The sequence below is a fragment of the Lutra lutra genome, chromosome 10 (genome assembly GCF_902655055.1).
Source record: "Lutra lutra chromosome 10, mLutLut1.2, whole genome shotgun sequence".
NCBI classification, from domain to species: Eukaryota; Metazoa; Chordata; class Mammalia; order Carnivora; family Mustelidae; genus Lutra; species Lutra lutra.
The window spans coordinates 72,088,730-72,111,159 of NC_062287.1; the positions used below are offsets into that span (position 1 = coordinate 72,088,730).

Sequence of the window (22,430 nt, forward strand, 5' to 3'; positions counted from 1 at the left end):
TCATGTTATACACCTGAAACTGATCTACTGTATGTCAATTATACCCCTCCCTCCAAAGTTACACTTACTATTTCTAGACTGTGAACTGTTTCCTTTCACATTCTACTTCTTAACTTAATGAGATCCACCTATTCATGCTAATAGAAGAATAAATGTATGGGGCGCCTGGGTGGCTCAGTGGGTTAAAGCCTCTGCCTTCTGCTCAGGTCATGATCCCAGGGTCCTGGGATGGAGCCCCGCATTGGGCTCTCTGCTCAGCAGGGAGCCTGCTTCCTCCTCTCTCTCTGCCTGCTTCTCTGGCCTACTTGTGATCTCCATCGGTCAAATAAAAAAAAAAAATCTTAAAAAAAAAAATAAAATCTTAAAAAAAAAAAGAATAAATATGCAGCTGCACTTTTAACTTAATATCTCTGAGTTATTCTTTGAGTTATTCATTCTCATGGCTAGTGAAGAGTAGAGCTTGGATTTTTGATCCATACTGCCAAGGAAGATCCAGGGTGAGGTTGGGGTGTGAAAGATAAGCTGGATCCTTCCTTCTAGAGGATAGGCTCACTCTATACTGTTCTTGTCTGTTCTTAGGGGACAGTTCTGTTGGTTGGTTTAATCATTTCCTCATTTTCTGTAACTGAACCAAGGTGGGTGATGCTATTCCTAATTGGATCTGTGCACGGGCACCTCATTCAGGACAGAGGTTGACAAGGCTGTGGGGAGTCTCAGGCCAGGTGTTAGTCATGGGTAAGGTACAGTGTGGTTCTGAATGTAGTTATTCAGGGAATGTGCAGTTGTATTTCAGGATCTTTGTAGGGCAGAGAAGCCCTGTTCACATCTTTACTGAAAGTCAAAGAAATGACCCTAAACGCAGCTTTTAGGTCACTCAGGAGGGTGTGGGAGGCCACATTCATGGGCTTAACTGACGTTGAAGACTCTTGGCTTCCAGGGCTGACTGACTAGAGGTAGAAATCCCCATCGCTGAGCTTCTACCTGAGGGTGGTTCAGAGTGGCCTCTAGTGGCGGTACTGGGGATTGCGGCATCGGTTCAGTTGGTGCCTATTTCAGGACTGTATCTTTAGAGGAGCCAATGAAACTCAGGACGTAGAGATCTGGAAGGAAGAACAGGGTAACATTTAGGACTGTGGAACAAAAGATGCAGCCCAAAGCAGTCCACAGTCATTGAAATAGAGGGATCAAAAATAATGACACCCTTTGGAAAAAGTAGCAAGGCAGTTGAGATTTTAAAAGAAAGTATAATAGTCTTATAGAGATTATAATAGAGTAATAAAGTAATATAAGGGAAAAATAAAATTATATGGGAAAATGACAAATGGGATCTTTGTATAGGGAGATAAAACATCAGATGTAAAATGTAGGGGATTGTAGAATGGACATTAATGATTGAAAGGGAATCTATGATGTAGAAAAAAAAGTGCATTAAGGAGTTATTAGGCACAGAAATGAGTGTGCTGGTCAGACCTTTTAAGACCTGAAGAGGCACAAAAGAGGCAGAACTATGGCATGATTTTCATTCTACTTCCAAGGTGTACGGGAGATCAAGGACATAGTAGGAATTTGACAACAAATGAAAATCTCAATCAGAACTGTATTGCATTTATTTCTCTCGGGAGTAACTTCCCTTCCCCAACAATGATGGTGTCATGAGAAAAACTGGACTTGATCAAATGACGTAAAGAAGAATACACAGAGGCAGGGCTATGTGGTCTGTTTTGTTTCACCTTGAGTGCCAACGGTCTGGGGATGAGGAGTTTGGGACTTTGTGCTGCAAAGAACGGTACTTTCATGAAGTAGAGGCACATGACTCATGAAAGCTAAGGAAGGCTTTGCGTGCTGTTGATCCGTACTCCTGTACATTATTGCTTCTCCCAATGAAGGACATAAATTACACAGATGCCTAGTACTTTTATCACCTGTTCCACTCATTTGTATTAGTGCCTGGAAGGACACAAGTTCAAGTGAAAGGCAGAAGTTCGCACTCCTTGCACCCAAGCTGGCCAGTCTAGGCGCTCTGCCTTTCATACCAATCCAGAGTGGGGTTTTCCCAGAGTGGAAACGGGGGAGCGTGGAGGTAACACCTTCTTCCCTTTCCATGAAGGTATTTATGATGCCCCAGGCAGGTGGACATGGCAAAGAGGATGCCAATAAGTGCAACAAATCCACTCTCTGGAACCCAATTGACTTTAACCCCATCACTCTGCCTTTTCCCAGCTCCTTTCAAGCTGGGACAGATCTGTTGTGCTTTAGACCTGCCCTTATCTGGGGTGAACATAACTTTGACATGCAGAATTTGTGTCTTCACACAACATAGGGTGTCTGATACCTGAAGCTGGGGAGACCTCAGAGGTGAGCTCAGAGAGCTGTGGGGAGCCAGGGGCTACTCTACTCCTCACTACCCCTAGGGAAGGATGTTGGGGAGGATCTCAAGTTTAGGATGGAGCTGGAAGGATGCCACCTGGGGAGAGAAAGTGGGTCTTATAAAAGCTGGGTGTGTCCTCTCCAGCAGAAAGGCTGTCAGGTCCCGGTGTCAGTCCTGGGCAGGTTTCCAGCATGGCTAGTGGGCTAGTTTTTCCAGACCAGGAATTCAGTTTCACTCTAGGACTATGGTAGCTTGGCTTCCCTTCCCTTTTGAGCTCAGCAGCTCCCTCCATGCCTGGAACTTTCCGGTTCCTCCCCGAGCTAAGCCTTAAAGCTAGGAGGTCTCTCTTAGGGGTGGAAAGACTGGGATCAGTGGCTCTGATTTTCTGATCCAGTAGCCAGCATACTGTGGCCAGCAGGTGGCGCTGAGCCCTCAATTCTCTGGGTTCACGGTCACCAGCCATTTACTGTGGAGGGGGTGGAGGAAGGTTACTTTGAATGGGGTCCCAAGAAAGCTGCTGCTGAGCAGCTTCTCATTAAGGGAGTCTGGCCCCTCTCCTGGTCTTATGGACAGCCAAGCTGAGTCCCAGAAACCGGGCACTGTCTCCAGAACTCTGGGCTGACTCTGAGTAGCTTCTCCTTCCTCCTAAAACACAAACTGGTTAACGTCAGGGGACTGTGTGGGTGCAGGATGGGGCAGCTTAGAGCTTGGACCAGCAGCAGCAACTTCCTGGCTCTTCAGCCCTGCCTCTGGAGTAGCCCGGGCCAAGCTCTCACTGATCCTGCTAAAGCCCACTGCAGACCTCAAACAGCAACAGTGATGCTGGCTTATTGTCCTATCGTCATTCATTCGTTCATTCATTCATTCACTTAGCACTTACTCAGTGCCAGGCACAGTGCTGAATCAGATATAGTCCCTGACCTCAAGTAGCCACAGACTTGGGGATGTCACAATCTCTTTCATTCGTGAAAGGAAGATTGATGTGGTAAACTTCATTACTGTCTAATTTAAAAATAAATTGCCACAGCTCCCCCAACCTTCCGCAGCCACCACCCTGACTGGTCAGCAGTCATCCACATCAAGACAAGACCCTCCAAAAAAAAAAAAAAAAAAAAAAAAAAAGACAAGACCCTCCAGCAAAAAGATTACGACTCACTGAAGGCTCAGATGATCGATAACGCTTATTAGCAATAAAGTGTTTTTTAATTAAGGTACATACATTGTTTCTTTTAGATATAATGCCATTGCACACTTAACAGACTACAGTATAGTGTAAACATAACTTTTATATGCGGCGGGAAACCCCAAAATATTCATTTGACTCTCTTTATCGCGGTATCTGTTCTGTGGTGGTCTGGAACCAAACCGGCAATATCCCCGTACAGTCATGCATATGATGGGCCCACCTCTTCCCTGAGCACCCACCTTCCAGCAAATCCCAGGAGTGGAGGTCAAGCCGAGGGCTCTAAGCCTGGTAGGTGCTCCAGAACTGAGATGGCCAGACAGGCTGGCAGGGCTGGGCGGGCTGAGGCAGAAAGCTTAAAGTCTCTCTGAACTGGGTGCTAAGGGTCAGCCTCATGTCCTTTTTCTGGCCGCCTGGCTAGGATCTGTGGCACTTTTGGAAAGTGGACCAGCAGTGTGCTGTCCTGTCCACCAGTGTGCCCCCTCCCTCCCCAGCAAGAACTGCCCAGCATTTAGGGAGGTTTTATTGACAGCACAGAAGGCAGAATCCCCAGCAGGTGTATGTAGCTCTGCTCCAGGAGCCCTGTCTGGGGTCAAGCCCATAAGGACCAAAGGCCTCTTTGCATCAGAGGTCTCACTCACCCCCGGCAGCCTGAGCTTTCCAACATCTCCTTTTCTAGTGACCCAAAGACCCTTCACAGCCCCCTCTGGACAGATAGTGAGTGACAGCCACCGGTGGGGAGCCAGAGTTCAATCTGTATGTGGGCCCTCGACCTCTTTCCTCAGCCTTTTTCTGCTTGACATGCCAGTGTCTGCACCAATCCATCCCAGCCTCCTGGGGCAGAGACAGAATGGGAGCAGGCAGGCTCAGCAGCCCCTCCCCAGCGAAGCCTTGCTGTCAGGGAACAGGGCAGGGGCACAGGGGCCCATCTCCTCTTTCCTGTGCCTGACCAAGGTTCAGCAGGGCTGCATGTCCTCACACCACTTCCTCCTCACCTGAGTCAGCCCCAGGAAGGGGAGTCTGATCAGTCTCAACCTTCCCTGTCTGTGTCAGTTCCACACCTCTAATCCTTCAGCTGGAATATACTCCTTCATTGATTGCTCTCCCCAGCTGGCAGGGCCCACCCATTAGGCCATCACTTCTTCAGGGACCAAGAGTGGCAGGTCATCTCTTGGGGTCACCAAAACAGAGCAGTAGGTTGCCAATCTGGGGACTGTTCCTCCCCTGTCCAGCCTGCAGTCAGTTGATCATGGGGAGGCAGAACTGGCGGGAGACCCAACTTTAGGGTCCAACACTTCCCACAGCTTCCCCAGCCTTGGGGAGAGGGGTGGGGGGGAGTGAGCCAGTCCCAAGCTGGGGAGGAGCAGAGACAAAAATAACCCAGCACAGGCTTCCTCTGAGGCCAGAAATAGAGTAGTGACAAGTGCCTTGTAACACCATGGGCTAACAGCAGGGGGGAGGCTGAGCTGAAGAGGGCCCAGCCTCACACCAGGACCTGGCCTGACAAGGGGCCCACACCACGCCCACCCTACATACCATACACACGGCCTCTGTGCACACAAGCAGTGTGGGGGCCCGAGCGACGAGGGCTCAGGATAGGGAATCCGGAGAGATGCTGAACTTGGGTTTGGTCTTGGCCACAGCCACGCTGCGCTTGCGCAGGGGGCCACGGGCGGAGGCGAGGGTCAGGGCGTCCAGCAGACTGCGGTCCTCATCAAGCTGGCGGGCCGTGCAGAGCGGCGTGGGCACTTTGATGGTGTTGCCAAATTTGGAATAGTCCACGGAGTAGCGGCCATCCTCCTCGGCCACGATGGGTACAAAGCGCTGGCCCCAGAGGATCTCGTCGGCCAAGTAGGAGGTGCGGGCCTGGGTGGTGATGCCTGTGGTCTCCACCACACCTTCCAAAATAACAATGATCTCGAGGTCTTGGTGGTGGTGCAGGTCAGTGGGCGCCAGGTCGTAGAGTGGGCTGTTGGCGTCAATGACGTGGTAGATGATGAGAGGAGCCACGAGGAAGATGCTGTTGCCACCCACACCGTTCTCCATGGGGATGTCCACCTGGTGGAGGGGCACCACTTCACCCTCGGGGCTGGTGGTCTTGCGCACCACCTGCATGTGGATGGTGGCACTGATGATCATGCTCTTGCGGAGGTCACCCACGCGCAGCATGAAGCAGAGGCGGCCATGGCGCACCGCGATGACAGCGTGCTTGCTGAAGATGAGGGTCTCGGCCCGCCGATGGGCCTGGGCCGTCTTCATGAAGATGCAACCCAGCATGATGGCATTGATCATGAGCCCCACAATGTTCTGCACAATGAGGATCAAGATGGCCAGCGGGCACTCCTCGGTCACCATGCGCCCGCCAAAACCAATGGTCACCTGGACCTCAATGGAGAAAAGGAAGGCAGAGGAAAAAGAGTGGATGCTGGTGACACAAGGCACAACAGTGCCCTCATCAGGGGCCAGGTCACCGTGAGCGAAGGCAATGAGCCACCAGACCATGGCAAAGAGCAGCCAGCTGCACAGGAAGGACATGGTAAAGATAAGCAGCGTGTGTGGCCACTTGAGGTCCACCAGCGTGGTGAATACGTCCTGCAGGAATCGGCCCTGCTCTCGGATGTTCTTGTGGGCTACGTTGCAATTGCCGCTCTTAGACACGAAGCGGGCCCTCCGCTCTCGGGCTCGGTACCGCGGCTCCGTGGGGTCCTCTGCTAGCCGCGTCAGCACATACTCCTCAGGGATGATGCCTTTTCGGGACAGCATGGCTCCAGCAACCACCGGGGAGAGGCTTCCCCCATGGGGGGCGCTCCCCTGTCCAAGCCTTGGGCCTCACGGTGGGGTTACCTCCCCGGAGAGCCCTTCCACTGCGGGTCCACCCTCAGTCTTTGCTGGCCTCACTTCTCAGCTGCCTCCTCAACCAGACTCCTTCTCACCTCCGACTGGCCTCTGCCTCTTTAAACCAGCCTCACACCTCGGCCAGCCTGCCCATTGCCTAGTGAGCCTCCTACCCGGCCTGGGCCTGCTCCCCACCTCGCCTGAATCTCAGCTCAACTCTCTCCCACCGCGGACTTTCTCTGGGCCTCCCGCTGAGGCTCCTTCTCCCCACCTGGGTTTCCTTCTCAACCCACCTCCTCTACCTTGGAACTTAGCACCTTTGGATCTTCCCAACTCGCCAGACCTCACACAACCCCCACCGTTTCTCCCGTCTCACTCACTTCTGCTCCCGGGCCCCCTTCCAAGCTCCAGCTTCGTTTTCTGACGACCCCCGGTCTCGCCTCCAGGTATGCCCCTTTTCTACCCCACCCTCCGCAGCGCCCCCGCGGCCGGTCGGATCCCCGTCCAGCTCTGTCCTTTCTGTCTCCTTGGGATCCTGCGCCCTCCAGAGTCACCACTCCACCCGACTCCACTCCAGATCCCCTCGCCCACAGCGCAACCTGGCCGGGCTCACTCACGGTCGCGGCCTCTCGGCTCCTCGCCGGCCAAAGCAAGCCGGCGCCGCGCCCCCGCCCGGCGCTCAGCTCCGTCCTGCCCCGCCCGCTCGTCGCCGCGGCACCTGCTCCTGCTCCTCAAGCCGCAGCCGTGGCCTCCCCGCCCCCACTGCTGCCCGGGCTTCTCAGCGGGTCGTCCTTTCGTTCGTGCGTCCGTCCGCCTGTCTGTCCGTTGGTCCGCTGAGACCGACCTGTACTAGATGGGGGCAGAAGATTGAGGGCGGGGGCGCCGGAGGAATGGAGTGGGGGACCGGAGCCGCCAGGGGGAGCCCGACCTATTCCTGAGCTGGAGGAGGGGCGGGCACGGACTCAAGCCCCGCCCCTTGTCATTCACACCCCCCACGCCCCGCCTTCCTGTTCCAGATTCTGTGTGGCCTGGAGGGTTTGCCCAATCAGAGGGACAAAAAGAGGTTCCTCCTGCCCACGCGAGGACAGGGAGGGGCGCCGCGACCCGCCCTTTCAGTCTGAGGACTGCAGCCCCTGTTGGCTTGCCTTTCCTCCTCCAATTTCCCATTCTCAGGGGGGCCAGTATGCACCTCTCGTGCAGCATTGGGCTTTGCAGGTTCCCAGCGAGAGGAGGCTCTGAGGAGCTGCGTCACCAAACCGGTGACAGCAAGAGGTTAGGTGGCCTGAAGATTCCTCAACTGACTGCTTCTTCTCTTTGGGGATGCTGTTAATCTCTTCTGAGTCGTAGATCCTTTGAGAATTTGATGAAAGCCACGGACCCCCTCCCCAGAAAATAATGGATCTTAACTAGCCACTGTCGGAACACAGATTCGCAAAAGCCCAGAAGTCTGGGTGGTTGCATCTTCTTAATCATTCCACAACTACGCCCCTGTATTTTAAAGAGAGTTTGAGCTACGGAACTTGCTTTGCACCTCCTTACACCTGCCGCCTGGTCTCTTAAACCTTAGGTAATGGGAGGAATGTGGGTCTGAGGGGCTGTATTAGGGTTGGCTTGGGGAACTGGGGGACTCGAGCTCTTGACCTGAACATGAGTGGTGCTCATGATACTGATACTGCAGGCATCAGTCTAGGGTTGCCCTGTGGCTTGGGCCCCAGTTCTCAGCTGGGAGAGAAAACCTGCTGGGTCTCTGTTGTTGGGACAGTAATGGCCCCATCCCCTCTCTGAGGCTCAGATATTTATGTAGCTCTGACCCATGTGTGTTCATTTGTTGGAGTGGGAGCATGAGGCAGGGCCCCAAGATAGGGACAGTGGGGATATGGGCCACAGTGGGGGCAGATATGATTTTCATGTTGAGTTTTCCTTTCGTCTCATACTCATCTGTAGGCAGAGTCAACACTGTTACTCAGGGTAAGTGTGAGCTTGGGCTGTATTAACAGAGATGCAGTCCCTAGAGTGGGGAGGGGAGAATAGGATGATCAGAGTGGGAGAGTTCAAGGAGACAAGGTTACACAGGAAAACTCTCTGTGTAACTACATCTGTTCAGCCACCGGAAAAGGAGCCTTAGAGAGCCCCCTATGGAGTTTGGGCACTAGTGCAGAAACCCCAGGAGTCCAAGGAGGGTGAACTAATAGTTTTATGTGGCCCAAAGTATACAACCAGTACAGACACTGAGTGGAAAGGAGGCAGGTTGTGATTTCACATATGAAAGAGTCAGTTCTAATAACCAGAGATGACCCGTATCTTTGGGGTATCCAAGTCAAAGTTGGCAGACCATCAGGGATACTATAGAGAGGTTTGGGCCAGAATGGCCTTGGGCATCTCTGCAAGACTTCAGTATAGACATTGCCCTATCCCTGCTACTTCCCTTCAATCCCGTGGGGTGTAGTGGGCACAAGGTGGGGGTGGGGTTAGGAATCTTCTCCTCTCCCAGGCTCTGCTCTTAGGAGGCCCTTCAGTAGAGAGGGTGGCCCCTAGAGACATCTTAGAGCTGGAAAGGCAAGGCCTTGCCTCACAGTGTGGTCCTGAGGCCTCAGCTATTACCTGCTCTGCCCTTTCTAGGAGGGTGAGCCCCTTACCCAGAGAGCTCAGCCTCCAGCCCTCCTCCATCCTTACCTTCTTATATTCAACTCCCCCAAATACTGAATTTGTCAGAAACCTTTTCCACTTCCCCTTTGTTCATAGGCTTATCCCAGACTCCTTATCCTGGCATTTAAGGCCCTATGATCCTATGTCCCCAGCCCCCCGCCCCATGGGCCATTTTCTCTAACTCTGCCTGTCTCATTCCCACTTCTCTCATGCCCAACTCACATCTTGCCTCCCCTAGACAGCCTACCAGGTCTTACAGAACTCTCACTTCCTGATCCCCTCTGGCTCTTGGAATATCCAAAAGGTCTGTGTTGGGCCTCTCTCCAGTGACTGGAGGGTTGTCCTTACATTGCTCTGATCCCATAGCAACTGAGAGGGACACAGTCCCAAGACTCCTGGGTCTGCACCCTAGAGCTGGGATAGCCAGTACTGGAGTCAATGTGAAAATGATTAAAACGTGATATGTAAATGAGCACCTGCCATTTCTGGGCTCGGGGAGCTATGCATTCCTGCTTCACGATGCTGATGGAATCTAAGGGTATCTGTTGTTTTGATCTCCCCAGTGTCTGGGTCTCAGCATCTCCAGACACTACCTGGGTGACTTGTGGTATATGCATCGTGCTTCCCTCTGAAGGACCACCCTTCTTCCATTCTGAATGCCTCTCCATGGGTGCCACAGATGGGGACATGTGATCCAGGCCTAGCCAGTCAGCGTAGCCCATCCCTCTGACCACAGTGCTTGGGTAGAGGTAGGGGTATGACCTAACTTGGCCCACTGAAATTTGCTCCCAAGAATTTTGCTGGGACTCTTTTTCAGAGTGGTAGGGTATAAGCTGGAGGGGCTAGTGGCCATTTGTCATCATGGAGGGAGGGGAAGAAAGAATCCAGAAATGGAAACACATGCTTGTGGTCAGATGGCTGGATCCAGCCATGCCTGAAGTAGTACACCTCCTGACCTTCTCCATCACATAGGGTAATAAATTCCAGTTTTTAGTTAAGCCCCTTTGAGTTGGGTTCCTGTCATTTGTCATGGAAGTGGTACTAATCCAGGGTACCCCACAAGTTTAATCCAAGAAATATAGTGAGAAGGAAGGGGGCTATTTTGTCTAATGAGATAATCACAAAAAATGTGATAACCCTTGTTACAGACTGAATTGTGTCTGCCCCCCCATCTATTTGTTAGAGCCCTAAATTCCTGTTGATGTCCCCCACCATGACAGTATTTGGAGATAAGGCCTGTAAGGAGGTAATTAGGTCCTTAGGAGAAACCAAACCTATGACACTTTGATCTTGGACTTCCAGCCTCCAGATCTCTCAGAGGACATTTCTGTTTACGTCTCTTTGGCCGCAATTTTATTATGCCTGAGCAGACTACTGCAAACCTCATTTCACAGATAAGAAAATGCACTTCTGGCCACACTCATACAGACTCATGTCCACCGGACTTACAGGCCACCCTGTCCCTGCCCACCAGACCTGAGGCCTCCAGTAGGAAACAATCAATCTCTTTATTTACAAGTGATTTACAGTTAGAAAGCCCCGGTGGAAGGCGGTGTGGGGGAGGCTGGGGCGCGGGGTGGCACTTGGGCTCCAGGGGCTCACTTGTCCGCACGGACAAAGGAGGCAAAGACACTGTCCTTCCGGCTGAGCAGCTTCTCTGGCTTGTCGAACTCAAGGATAGCACCGCGTTTCAGGACAATCACCAGGTCTGCAGTCAGGATGGTGTGCACGCGGTGCTGGGTGGGGCAGGGGGTGCTGGTCAGGGTGGCGGGGTGGGGGGTGGTAAAGGGAGGGGCAGCTGAGGGTGTCCCTCCTGCAGTTTGGGGGAGGAGGCATGTGGATGGAATGTCCCATCTCTGTGGCCACTGCCCTTCCCTGGGGTGGCTGTGACCCCAAGCACTCTGTCCACTCATGATACCCTCTCCCCTTACCAAGCCTCAGCTCTGCTCTCACCTCTGGGCTTCAAGACTCAGAGATCACCTCACAGCCCAACCCCCACTACCTATAGAGTAGGTAGCCTAGCCTAGCTCCTGGGACCTTGGGATAGGGACGGGCCTTGGGACCTGGGGAAAGAGAGGGGGATCTAAGGGAAGTCCTTACCCATCCTATTTCCTGTGGTCCAGGTTCCCTGCAAGCCCTCTAGATTCTGCACCATCACTTCAGGGGCTTCTCCTGATTACCAGGCCCAGGTGAGTGTGGTGGCTGCCCTCTGATGGCAGCCTCTAGCGGCCAGCCCTCTCTCTGGGTGTGGCCCTACACCCCAGCAAGGGGCCCCTTACCGCAATGGTGACCACGGTGCGATCTGCAAAGGCCGTCATCACCACCTTCTGGAGGATGTTTTCCTGCCAGGTGGGAGCAATACTGGTTGGCTCATCTGCCTCGGGGATAGGGTTTGGCCTGGCTTTGGGGATGGGGGCCTATGGCTGCAGTCTGGCTCCCATGGGATCCCAATCCTAGCCCATGCCTCCCTCCATCTGTCTGGTTCTTGTTCCCATAGGACCAATCAAGTTCTAGCATTCAGGGGCTGGGCTCAGGCTGTTGGGGGCTCAGCTCTGTGTGTGTGTGTGCTGTGTGTGTGTCTGGCTGGGCTGTGTGGCAGGTGATGAGTGCGAAGTCTCTGTGGGTTTCTTGGGTGTTTGTGAGCTAGAAATGTGCCCCAGCCCTCTGCCTTTCAAGTGGCCCTTGATGTTAAAGATGACTTGAGCTTTGGGACCACTTTGTGCATATTTCACCCTAAGACCCTATGACAACCCCCTCCAAGACCCCACCCCATGGCTGTGCTCCTGACCGACCGTGGCCATGTCGATGGAGGCCGTGGCTTCGTCCATGATGAAGATGCTGGTCTTCCTCACAAAGGCCCGAGCCAGGCAGAACAGTTGCCTCTGGCCCTGGCTGAAATTCTCCCCGCCTTCCGTGATGATGGCATCTGAAAACAGCCCCGGGGAGGCAGAGTGGGGCTGAGTTAGTCTGGTGCTGGGAGTTTAGTAGACAGCATGGCTTAAGGGCATTAGGAAATGTATGTACAGGGCAAATATGCACGGGTGTGTCATGAGGCTGGGGGTATGCAGGGCGGCTGCACTTGACCTAATGACACAGGTGCCATCTGCAAGAATTACAGAGAAGAGCACTCTCTGCAGAGGTGCACGGCTGTGGCCCCGCATCGTTCCGAGAGGGGGCGTGTGCACTGAGTGTGTGGGTGCTGGAGCTGTGTGAGGGCACCAGTGGCGCGAGTCTCTGAAGCCAAGGCTTGGCCGGCCCTCACTGCCGCGGGGGCTGTGGCAAATACATCAAGACTCTGCTGTCCTCTGCAGGGTGGCGGGGGCAGAGTCTTCCCTGCACCCTGGAGGAGTGACCCCTTCCTGGGATGTCCCCTTCTGTCCTCTCCTTCCCTGGGGCAGAGCTGGGCAGGCTGGTGGTGGCCATGGGCAGGGCCGAATACACTGGACTTGCAAGCTGTGTCTCACAGTGACACCTGCTGTCACCCCTGCCCCCTCACCCCAGTTTCCTTGGGAGAAGCTAGCCCCTGAACTGACCAGTCGTGTGGCCTGGGACAACTCACGTGACTTCTCTGGGCTTCCGTAAGGTAAAAGGGCACACAGGATAGTGTCTGGGGTCCTGCCAGACCCTAGACTAAACCCTGGGCAAACCTCAGACACGGGCATGAGTTTTCCCTCCTAGCCTTCTGATGTCCTCGAGTGCCGTCCTGTTCCTCCCCGAGTAGTTACCCAGGCCTCCGGGCAGCGCCTTCACCACCTGCTTTAGCTGGGCGATCTCCAGCGCCTCCCACAGCGTGCTGTCAGAGCACTTCTTCTCCGGGTCCAGGTTAAATCTGGAGGGGGTCACAGAAAGCCCCCTTAGAGAGGGAAGCAGGGTGCTGGCTCATCCCCGGGGGCCGACAGAGGTCAAGGCTGGGGAAGGGAGCAGTGAGTGAGAACTGATGGCTTTGGAGGGCCTGCAAGCCGGGGAGCTGCTTCCACCAGCGCCCGCCTGGGGCTCACAGGAGAGAGAGAGGCCCAAAGGTGGAAGTGTGAGGGACCAGGCCAGCCCATGGTGCCCAGAGCCTGAGCAGGGCTGCCTGCCCTGAGACGGGTACCCAGCTGAGCGCAGGGGGCCTCGCCCACTAGCCCTCCTCGCACTCCAGCTCCCAGGCGCCGGGCCTGGGACGGGGTGGTGGACCGCAGGAGTGTTGGGGCTCACCGGATGGTGCCGCTGAAGAGGACGGGGTCCTGTAGGATGATGGAGAGGCGGGAGCGCAGGGTGTGCAGTGGCAGTTTGGCGATGTCAATGCCGTCGATGATGATGCGCCCTGTGCGGAGACAGTAACACAGGTGGGACATGAAGGAGTGGGGGGAGTGGGTGGTGCCAGGGGCAGGTTCAGCCTGGGAGCGTGGGTCCCATCGAGGATGTGGTGGGGGTGGAGAGGGCAGTGATTGCTGGGCTTCCTGTGACATCTGACCATATACCGGGACTGGGGTCCTACGTGGTGGCTGCGGGCACACGTGAGGTGCCTGTAACACCACTCACCTTCAAACATGTCCACCATGCGGAAGAAGGCGAGAGAGAAGGAGGACTTCCCACTGCCTGTGCGGCCACAGATCCCAATCTGGAAAGAGGAGCAGGGACACGGTGAGTACCAGGGGGAGCTGCTGGTGCTCGCTCCGGGCTGTGTAGGCACCGGAGGTCACAGCATCTCTTTGTCCTGCCTTTCTGACTAGCTTCTCTTTGGCTAGGGCTGGGTCCTGGCTCTGGGCTTGCTTTCTGGGTCCAGAGGGACCTCCCATGGGGACCCACAAGCAAGTGCAGGGCGAGATGTCCATTTCCCTGGGCCTGGGTGTCAGTCTTGCTGTGCCTGGTATGGGGCTGCAGGGGAGCTGGGGACAGTGGTGCACGGTCTATGGGTATGGGTAAGGGAGGGGGACCCGGGGGTGGCTCATTGGGGTTTACAGGGGTGTATCTGTGTGCCATGCCTTAAACTGAGGTCATCTCTGACCCCATGGCTTCCCGGCCCACGGGTACCAAAGGAAAAGACAATAAGGGACCAGTACAAAGACAGAAATGGTGACCCAGAAGGACAAGAGAGGTAGGGGACAGATGGGAAGGGCCAGAGGCAGGCAGAGCGGTAGATCTAAAGGTCAGGGAGAGTGAAATCGACAGCCACAGACAAAGACAGAAGGACAGAGACAAAGAGACAGACGGAAGGGGGCCCTGTCAGAGCAGGGGTGGGGCGTGAGGAGGCAATCCATCAGAGAGTTGGGTCAGAGTGCCAGGCCGAGGCTCCCTCCGCAGGACAAGCGAGGGGCCTCACTGTCTGTCCTGAGGACCTGCTCTGAAGCTCAGGGGCAGTGCCCTGGGAGAGCCCTCTCAGCCAGAGGAGTCTGGGGTGTCCGTCTCCTAAGTGGGTGAGTGAGGGCAGCGGAAGGAGCATGGAAGAGGGAGTGGGGGAGAGGTGGCCCGAGCCTTGTCAGTGTGAGGGGCCCACGGGCTGACTGCGGGCGGCCGCCCCGCCCTCTGCCCTGCCGCCCGCTGACCTTCTGTCCCGGGGAGATGAGGGCGTTGACGTGCTTCAGCACCGGCTTCAGGGAGCTGTCATAGCGCACACTGAGGTTCTGGATCTGGATCTTCCCTTGGTCGGGCCAGTTCTTCGGGATGAGCGAGGGCGCTGGGGGCCAGACCGGGGCTCAGCCAGCAGATCCAGGCGGCAGCTGGTAACCAGGAGGGCCCCCCCTCCCCCTGACGCGCCCCTCGTCTGGGCCTCTCACCCAGCAGCCCCTCGTAGCTCTCTGCTTCTGTTTTCAGGAGCCCGTGGATGCGCTTCACTGCCCCCAGCTGGATCTCCATGTCCGCCAGGTTCCTCACCATCCAGTTGAGGTAGTTGGAGACCTGTGGGGAGTCAGCGAGCGCTTGGCCCAACCCCGGCCACCAGTATGGCTCTTCTGAGTGGGCCAGGGGCCCTCAGTGTCTTCTACTGGCTCTTTAGGGGTCTCCCTTGGAGGCCCAGGGGGTTACAAAGAACATGGATCCTGACTCACCACCCGTCTGGGGCCCTGGCCCTGGGTTAGCCCTCCTACCCACAGGGTCCCGCCTGCATCAGACTCACAAGAGCTTGGGGTAGGGCCTGGAGGGCGTCTCTGAGATTCCCCGAGTGCTGACATCTGAGCCCTCCTCTGTCCTGGTCTGCTGCTACTCACCATTAGGGCATAGGTAAGGCCCAGGCCCACCAGGCCAGCCGAGAGCTCCCTGTGCAGGGAGTTGGAGATGGAGGTCACAGCTGCGATGAGGACCACACAGGCACCAATGTACTCCTGTGGAGGGAAGTGAGCTGGTATGAGCCCTCAGGGGTCGAAGCCACAGGGGCCCCCCAATGCACCTCACTCCCTTCAGGGAGGGGAGAAACTCAGCAGAGACTCTACCCCAGCCCAGCAACACACCTACATGTCATCAGACATGCAGGAGGCCTTGAAGGCCGGAGCCCCAGGAGACAACATGTGTAATGTTTCTGGTGCCCACCCCCAGCCATCTGCGCAGGCCTGACCAGGCAGCCTCACCAGCTGGCCCACACAGGTCTTATGGCCCACTTCAGACACATACTCGTCACAGTGAAACGCACAGCTCTTCTGGCTACTGGCACACACCTCAGGTGCACAAGCCGCTGGGCGGGGATGGGGAAGAGGAGGCTCTGGTCAGACACAGGGAGGGAAGGCAGGGCTGGGAGAAGCAGGAGGACTTGATGCCTGCCCTGTATGCACACACGAGCTGCTATCCCACCCTCTCTTCCTGCCCTCTCGTCCATGTTTGGCCCTTGCTCTGACTCCACACCCCTATCAGAAGCCCTTGTCCTGGGGCCCGGGGTGGGGGTGGGTGGACTTGCCATGCGGACTTCTAGCCATCTGTTAGCAGCCGTGAGGAAGAGGGAGGCGATGTTATTGGAGTCCGTATATTCCAAGAGCTTCTGCTGGAACTTAGCCTCATACCTGGAGGGAGGATGGGGAGGGTCTGAAGGTCACATGGCCCCCAGGCCTCTCTTTACTTACCAAGAAAATGTGTCTGACGTTATGTAGGCCGTTCCCCTCTGGTCGGCCCTTCCAGCAACTTGCTGCTTGATTCAGACTTGCCCAGACTCCCACCTACTTTAAATCCTGCTTTCACCCCAAGACCCATTCTTCTCCCTAGGGTCTCGCTATTACAGTAAAGCACCTTCCGACTGCCTACACGACGAGGCCAGAAACGGAGGAATCATCTGGATTCACAACCAATCCCTCTACAAGACTTCTCACTTCCGCCTCCAAAGTAGGCCTTGCTTCTGCCTGCCTCTCTCCTGCTTGCTGTCCACCACAAACTCACCGGGCCTACTGCGTCAGCTTCCCCGTAGGTTTACCTGTGGTCTCCCCTGCTCTGCTGACAGCAGCCGGCATGATCTTTATAAATCATAAATTACATCCCATCTCACTCCTGCTTAGAATATCAATGGCTCCGAGGCCAAAGAGCCACCTCCTTGCCGAGAGCCTGTGGGAGATCCTTCCATGCCACAAATCCCCTTGCTCACTGCTTTGCAGCCACAGAAATTACAATAATTTATTACTTGCCCTTTCTCAGTTTTGTCACAATACCAAGGTCTTTCTCACCCCAGGGCCTTTCACACGCTGTCCCCTGGGCCTGGAATGCTTTCTCCTCCGCTCTTCACAAGGCTGACTCCTCTCAGCCTTCAGGCTTTACCTCAAATGACATCTCCCCAGGGTGGCCTTTCCCGGACCGTTGTTCTCCCTTTCTGCAACCTGCTTGTTTTATAACCTCTGTTCATGTGTTCATTTCTCTAGGGGCTTATCTCCCTCACGAGACTGTAAACTTATGGGAATGGAACCCACGGCTGTTTTGCTCACAGGGCATCCCTAGCACCTGGCACTGTCAATAAATACTTGCTGAATGAATAAATGGAAGCTTCCTTGACCCTCCAAGGTAGTTGGGATCTCTCGGTACAAGGAAGGAACTCTGGAGGCTTCTTTCCTTCGCTTGGGCCCTTATCACGTTCTGCTTGCATTACTTTGAATGGACTTGGTTTTTCTCTCTCCATAGCCTGGGCTCCTGGCCTCACTCTCCCTGGCCACCCCCTCACCCCAGGCTGGCTTAGCTGGGCCCAGAGGAGGTGGCAGAGAGCACTTGTTTCATGATGAGTGAAGGAACAAATCGAAGCCAAAGCTGTCTTAGCACTGGCCTCAGGGAAACAACGGGGGACGCGGAGGGTTCAAGACAAGTCTAACCGTGCATTTGCTTTTCACTCTTGGAAGGTGTTTGCTCTGCTTTGATTACTTCTGGGTGGAGGGGCTGTGCCTGACCCATGTGTCTGAGGACAGCCCAGTGAGTCTCTGAGGTGTGAGAGAGTGTACGATCGCACAGCCACGGTGGTGTGATGTGGCTGAGGCGAGTGTGCAGCCTCCTGTGAAGGCTGTGAATGAGCCCGTGCTGAAGCTGTCTGCCTGCGTGTGCACGTGTGTGTGGCGGGCAAGCCTGAGGGGTGGGTGTGTGTGAGGGTGTGTAGGAGGTGTGGCTCTGGGGATAGGTGTGTGATGGTGTGAGGAACGTGGAGAGTCCCAGCGTGGGGCCGTGCAGACTTTGGATTCTTAGCCTTCTTACTTAAGGGCTGTGTGTCAGGACCAAGACTCAGTTTCCTCATTAGTAAAATGGGGACAGTAATTGTTCCCACCTGGGCTGAAACAGCCTCTGAGCCCAACACTGAGTCGGGGGCTGAGGTACTCTGGAAACTTTCCTGGGAAAAGACATGGCTTGCTAGAGAAGCCAGAAGGGCCCAGAGGCCTGGGTTCCAGGCCTAGCACTGGCTCTGACCATGTGTGTGACCTCAGGTTGGTGACTCAGGCTTGTCTGTTGAGCGTGGCTGCTCGAAGCCATGTCAGGGGGCTTCTGTGAGCATTCAGTGCAATAACACACATATAGCCCTTAGCACAGTGCCTGGCATGTGTTAGGCGCACAATCAGTAAATGCTAGTCAGCTCTCAACAGGGCAGGCTGCTGGGCAAAAGCCAATGAATTAAACACACACAAGGAGGACCAAAACATCCTTCATCCACATGTAAAGATCTCCCAGTGTGTCAGTGTAGAGGGTCTGGGAGGTCTCACCGGGCAGCGGCTCCCCTGACTGACCACAGGCAGCGGGAGGTGGCATCCACTCAGATCCTACTGAGAGAGTCTGGCCCTCTGGAGGAGAGGCACAATCCCTCCGCCCCAGGCCCAGCCTGAAGGCTGCTGGGACAGCCTGCGTAAGAGCAACAGTACTAAGGCTGAGTAGAGGCCAGGCCTGGGAGTGGCCCTGAGAGTCAAAGGACCTGGGAAGTGCAGGAAGGGGGCTTGGAGGAGACCTGAGCATCATGCCAGGTTCCAAGGGGCTTCTGTGCGGAAGGCGGCATAGGACCGTCCAGGGAGCAGAGCCAAGGCCAGGGCAGAGCTCTGTGTCACTTTGCTTTACTCAGACAAGACCCCTAAGAGGACATTTCACTGGCACAGATGGCCCAGGGAGTGAATGGGGCCACAAGTGCAGCACTGGGGGCCTGGGCACCTCTCCTAGAGCTTTGAGGCTTGGAGGGAGGAGACACAAGCCTCCAGGAATTCTCTTGGCTGGTCCTTGAGCCCTAGGGTTACTCCTGGACATGGGACTTGGTGTCGCATGCTTACTGTCACACCCTACACAGCTGTGTCATCCTAAAAATAATCTGGAATCACTCTCTGAGTGAGGCTTAAAGACCAGAGTCCAACTATCTGGGCCAGGGGCCTCTGGCCTGTTTTTTGAGATGCTGAAATACATCAGATGGAGGCTGGGGCAGGGAGCAATAGCCTGTCTACTCCCCAGGTGACCTCAGATGCTCCTGTCCAGGCCAATGTCATGATCAAGGGTAGGAAGCAGGGGCACTGAAGTTTTGGGGGGGAATTCCCCCAGCTTGGTGAACTTTTCTTTACCCTTTGATGCTGGCTCCAACAACATCTCCTCCATGAAGCCTTGGGTGAGTGCCTCCCTTCTATGATCCCATAGTCTGCATTCCCCTTTCTCTCTACCTGTCACATGGGTTTCTCCTGACTTGTGCAGAGCTGGGATTATAAATGTCTCCAGGACAAGGGCTCATCTGACTCATCTCTGTCTTTTTAGTACCTGGCTTGGGTTTTAGCTCAGTACCTGTTTACAGAATGAATGGACAGATTCAAGTCCAGGCTTTAGAGGACCTTACACAGGAGGGGCTGTGCAGTGCCTCTGAGCCTCAGCTTCTTTACTTTGGAAATGGGAATAACCACCTTGACTGTCTTGGACTGCAGTGCAGAATGAATGAGACTGGCATGTTAATTACAGTGTCCAAGTCACTGGCGATTCTCAGTACCAGACGGCCTCAGGGCTGGCTCGCATGATGGAAAACCCTTTCAAGCGTGGATATGTGAGCAATACTTTCCAGCTTTTTTCCTTTTCATGTCCTGCCTTAGTTCACAGAGGCTCTGGACTTGGCTGCAGGGCTGAGATTTTCCTCTCTGGGTCAAACAGTGGAGCCCACCGGACCTGACCCACTGGGGGACATTGTCAAGGCTGCAGGGCCTGAAGAGGGGTTGGGAGACGGGTGTCCCAGGCCTTCCTAAGCCAAGCCCTGACACCCAAATCACATGACCCATGGCCCCGGCCCCCCCCCCCCCCACCTTGGGGTAAATCTGGTACCTGAAGGCCCGGATGGTGGTGAGACCTTCCACGGTTTCAGCAAAGTGGGAGAGCAGGGGGAGCTGCGTGGTGTCGTCCAGCTGCTGCAGGTCCCTGTGCAGGGAGCAGAGCAGAATGGTCAGGAGGGGGATGCAGGGCTCAGCCCAGATCTGAATCCCAGCTCCCCCTGTCCAACCACTGTGTGAGCAAATGGCTTCACCTGTCCAGGTCTCAGCATCTCCCCTGTAGAGAGAGGGAAGCTAGCGGTGCCACCCCAGCAAAATGCTCAAACAGCATGCCAGGGCAGGCGCTGTGACTGCGGGCACCGTTTGCCTCCCATGTGTGTCTGTCCCTCACTCTGCAGTAAGGCAGGGCAGGCATGGTGGGTTCTCTCTCACGGGGGGTGGGGTGGGGTGGCAGGGACCAACCTGAACCTTGAGACGCTAGCGAAAGGAGCAGAAAGACCTAATGCAAAGCTTCCAGTCCCTTCTGGCTAACCACAATCAGTTCAGGCACATCACGGGCCGGCATCTACAAGGGGAAATGCCAGAGGTTTCCACGGCAACAAGGTTGCCCCCTGCTCTCCACAGCTGTTCGTTGACAAGCACATCAGTGCCAGGGAGATCAGGCTAGGATGCAGGAGTAAGCGTTCCTGAACAGATTGTCCCCAGGGCAGAGTGGATGCCTGGGGCACAGTGTGGTTTCTCTGGCAGAAGGAATGAACTTTGTAAAACAGCTTGCACAGTGCTTACAAAGCCACAGTGATCTGTGAACACTGATGGGCTCCTTCTGGGCGCTGCACTGTCCAGCATACAAATTGTGATCCACATGGGCAATGTAATTGTGGTCAAAATGTATCTAAATTTAATTGTTTGTATTGATAATCGGCATTTTGGCTCCAGTTACTAATCAACTATGTACACTTGGAAAAGGTACTTAAGCTTTTGATCATAACCTGCGGTAAGAAATGCATTTCATACTCCAAATCAGTGCACATGCATGCACGCACACACACACACACACACACACACACACACACATACACTCCAAAGGTTTCATGAAGCAAAACTTACTGATATTCTGTGCACACAGCCCGACACGCTCTGTCCAATTTCATTTGTTACAAATGCTGGCTGTGATCTATGATACTGATTTCATGACCCCTGGATAGGTTGTACCTGGCAGTTTGATAATCGCTGGTCTAGAAATTCTTTCAGATTCTCCTGACAATCGTTTGGACCTATGAATTTAACAGAATCACTCCCAGAAAGAACTTCTGGAGACTGTTCTTAGAAAATTTTGAGTAGGAAAGGAGCCCGTGTGAGTCGACGGCTCCTGAGAGCAAATGTGATCACTGTGAAAGGCTCCCTCGAGTCAAGGCTCCCAGGCACGCTCTGGCCACCGCAGGCTGGGAGGTACCTCGGCCTGGCAGGTACTGTTGCCATAACACGCCTGCCATCAGGTGCCCTTGATTTCATGCATCAGCAACCAGCCTAGTCACTGGACTCCTACAACCCTCCTGAGAAGGATTTTGGCAAAAATGAATGAAAAATAAAGGGCATAAAGATGTGTATACATCCTGACCTAGCAATTCCACTCCTGACCGTACCTCCTAAGGAAATAGTTTTGATATTAACGGCAGTGTGTGTGTGTGTGTGTGTGTGTGTGTGGTGTATGCGTGCGCGCATGATGAGAGCTGGTATCGCACATGCGCTCTTACAGATGGTTACATCAGGCTGGTGGAAGATGAATCTCTCTTTCCTTCATTTCTATGTTCCTTTCCAGGGGGAATACAACTCTACTACTGTCTGATGATTACTCTAGTAAGAGTACCCAACTGCCCATCGAAGAGCACCTCCCATCCCCCCTCCCCTGAGGCTGGCAAAGCCTGCCATCACCTGGACGCCACCCGGAAGTACTTCTGGATGAAGTAGCACACCACGGCCAGGGGCAAGAGGGCCACGAGGAACACAGGCGTGACGTAGGAGATGACAGCCAGGGCTGAGACGCAGAGCAGGGTGGAGCGGCTCAGGCACTCCAGCGTGGATGGGATGTGCTGTCGGAGGGGAAGGTGAGAGAGGGAGGTGAGTTGTGGTGTTTTTCTTCAGTGTGTTACCTGCTACCATGTTTTGCTCTCTTACAGGCACACGTCTCATCTCTCCAGCTACACTGTAGGTTCCCTGAAAGCAGGAATCAGGACTTTGTTTCCTCACCATCTAGTACGATGATAAACCAAAAACACAAGCTGAATCGAAAGGAATATTCGCCACAAAAGCAGTCACCTTGGTTCAGACTACACTGGAACCTTACTGATGTGAGCCAGGGGGTATTGGATGGAAGCCAAAGGGCTGTGGTTTCCCTCAGTCTTATCTCGACAGCTTCACAGGGGCAGCCCCAGGCCCTCAGGCAGCCTTGTAATCAGATTGGAACCCACTGGGTTGGTCTCACAGGGCTCTGAGCACCAGATCTGGGGAAGCCAGCCCCAGAGAAGAGATGTGTGGGGCTGGCGTCTTTCTGAACTGGGGAAATGGGTCACAGTCTTGTGTACCTGGTCGATGGTGTTACAGTCAGCTGAAAATCTATTCAGGATGCTTCCAAGGGGCGTGGTCTCAAAAAACCTAAGAGGAAACCAGAAGAAGTTAGTCATCCGTTTATTGATTTCCTTCCTGTTTATTGAATGAGGGTAGTTATTTCTTTCATTTTAGTGTCTCTGGGGTC

At 54.5% G+C, this 22,430-nt stretch overlaps 2 protein-coding genes and 1 long non-coding RNA gene across 7 annotated transcripts in view; 1 reads left to right on the forward strand and 2 right to left on the reverse strand.

The window, feature by feature from the left end:
* Positions 1–293: 293 nt before the first annotated feature.
* Positions 294–6,989, reverse strand: KCNJ11 (potassium inwardly rectifying channel subfamily J member 11). The gene is made up of 2 exons (XM_047690462.1): positions 5,088–6,989; positions 294–1,100 (listed from the first exon to the last, which is right to left on the reverse strand). Exon 1 carries the CDS (start codon positions 6,312–6,314, stop codon positions 5,142–5,144), a length of 1,173 nt encoding a protein of 390 aa, XP_047546418.1. The 5' UTR covers positions 6,315–6,989; the 3' UTR covers positions 294–1,100; positions 5,088–5,141.
* Positions 6,710–22,411, forward strand: LOC125078218 (uncharacterized). 2 transcript variants are annotated; one of them, XR_007120828.1, is made up of 10 exons: positions 6,710–6,832; positions 11,156–11,221; positions 12,534–12,615; positions 13,265–13,360; positions 13,586–13,658; positions 14,829–14,900; positions 16,203–16,319; positions 16,847–16,985; positions 21,498–21,783; positions 21,856–22,411. It is a non-coding gene; the product is annotated as an uncharacterized LOC125078218 (long non-coding RNA). The 2 variants fall into 2 exon arrangements; XR_007120827.1 differs by having other exon boundaries at positions 16,203–16,985.
* Positions 10,522–22,430, reverse strand: part of ABCC8 (ATP binding cassette subfamily C member 8) — a 73,512-nt gene continuing 61,603 nt past the window's right edge. For all 4 annotated transcript variants that reach the window (XM_047690451.1, XM_047690449.1, XM_047690450.1 and 1 more), the window contains 13 exons: positions 22,261–22,330; positions 21,611–21,768; positions 19,734–19,826; positions 15,901–16,003; positions 15,221–15,334; positions 14,792–14,912; positions 14,561–14,691; positions 13,557–13,635; positions 13,230–13,338; positions 12,758–12,861; positions 11,825–11,958; positions 11,312–11,374; positions 10,522–10,768 (listed from right to left, as the gene is read on the reverse strand). In XM_047690451.1, coding sequence (XP_047546407.1) covers positions 10,631–10,768; positions 11,312–11,374; positions 11,825–11,958; positions 12,758–12,861; positions 13,230–13,338; positions 13,557–13,635; positions 14,561–14,691; positions 14,792–14,912; positions 15,221–15,334; positions 15,901–16,003; positions 19,734–19,826; positions 21,611–21,768; positions 22,261–22,330 — 1,417 coding nt within the window. In that variant the 3' untranslated portion in view covers positions 10,522–10,630. The remainder of the gene's footprint in view (positions 10,769–11,311; positions 11,375–11,824; positions 11,959–12,757; positions 12,862–13,229; positions 13,339–13,556; positions 13,636–14,560; positions 14,692–14,791; positions 14,913–15,220; positions 15,335–15,900; positions 16,004–19,733; positions 19,827–21,610; positions 21,769–22,260; positions 22,331–22,430) is intronic.

Excerpts from the sequence above, each read along its gene's own strand:
- KCNJ11 (XM_047690462.1), bottom strand. The coding sequence starts at position 6,314 with ATGCTGTCCCGAAAAGGCATCATCCCTGAGGAGTATGTGCTGACGCGG.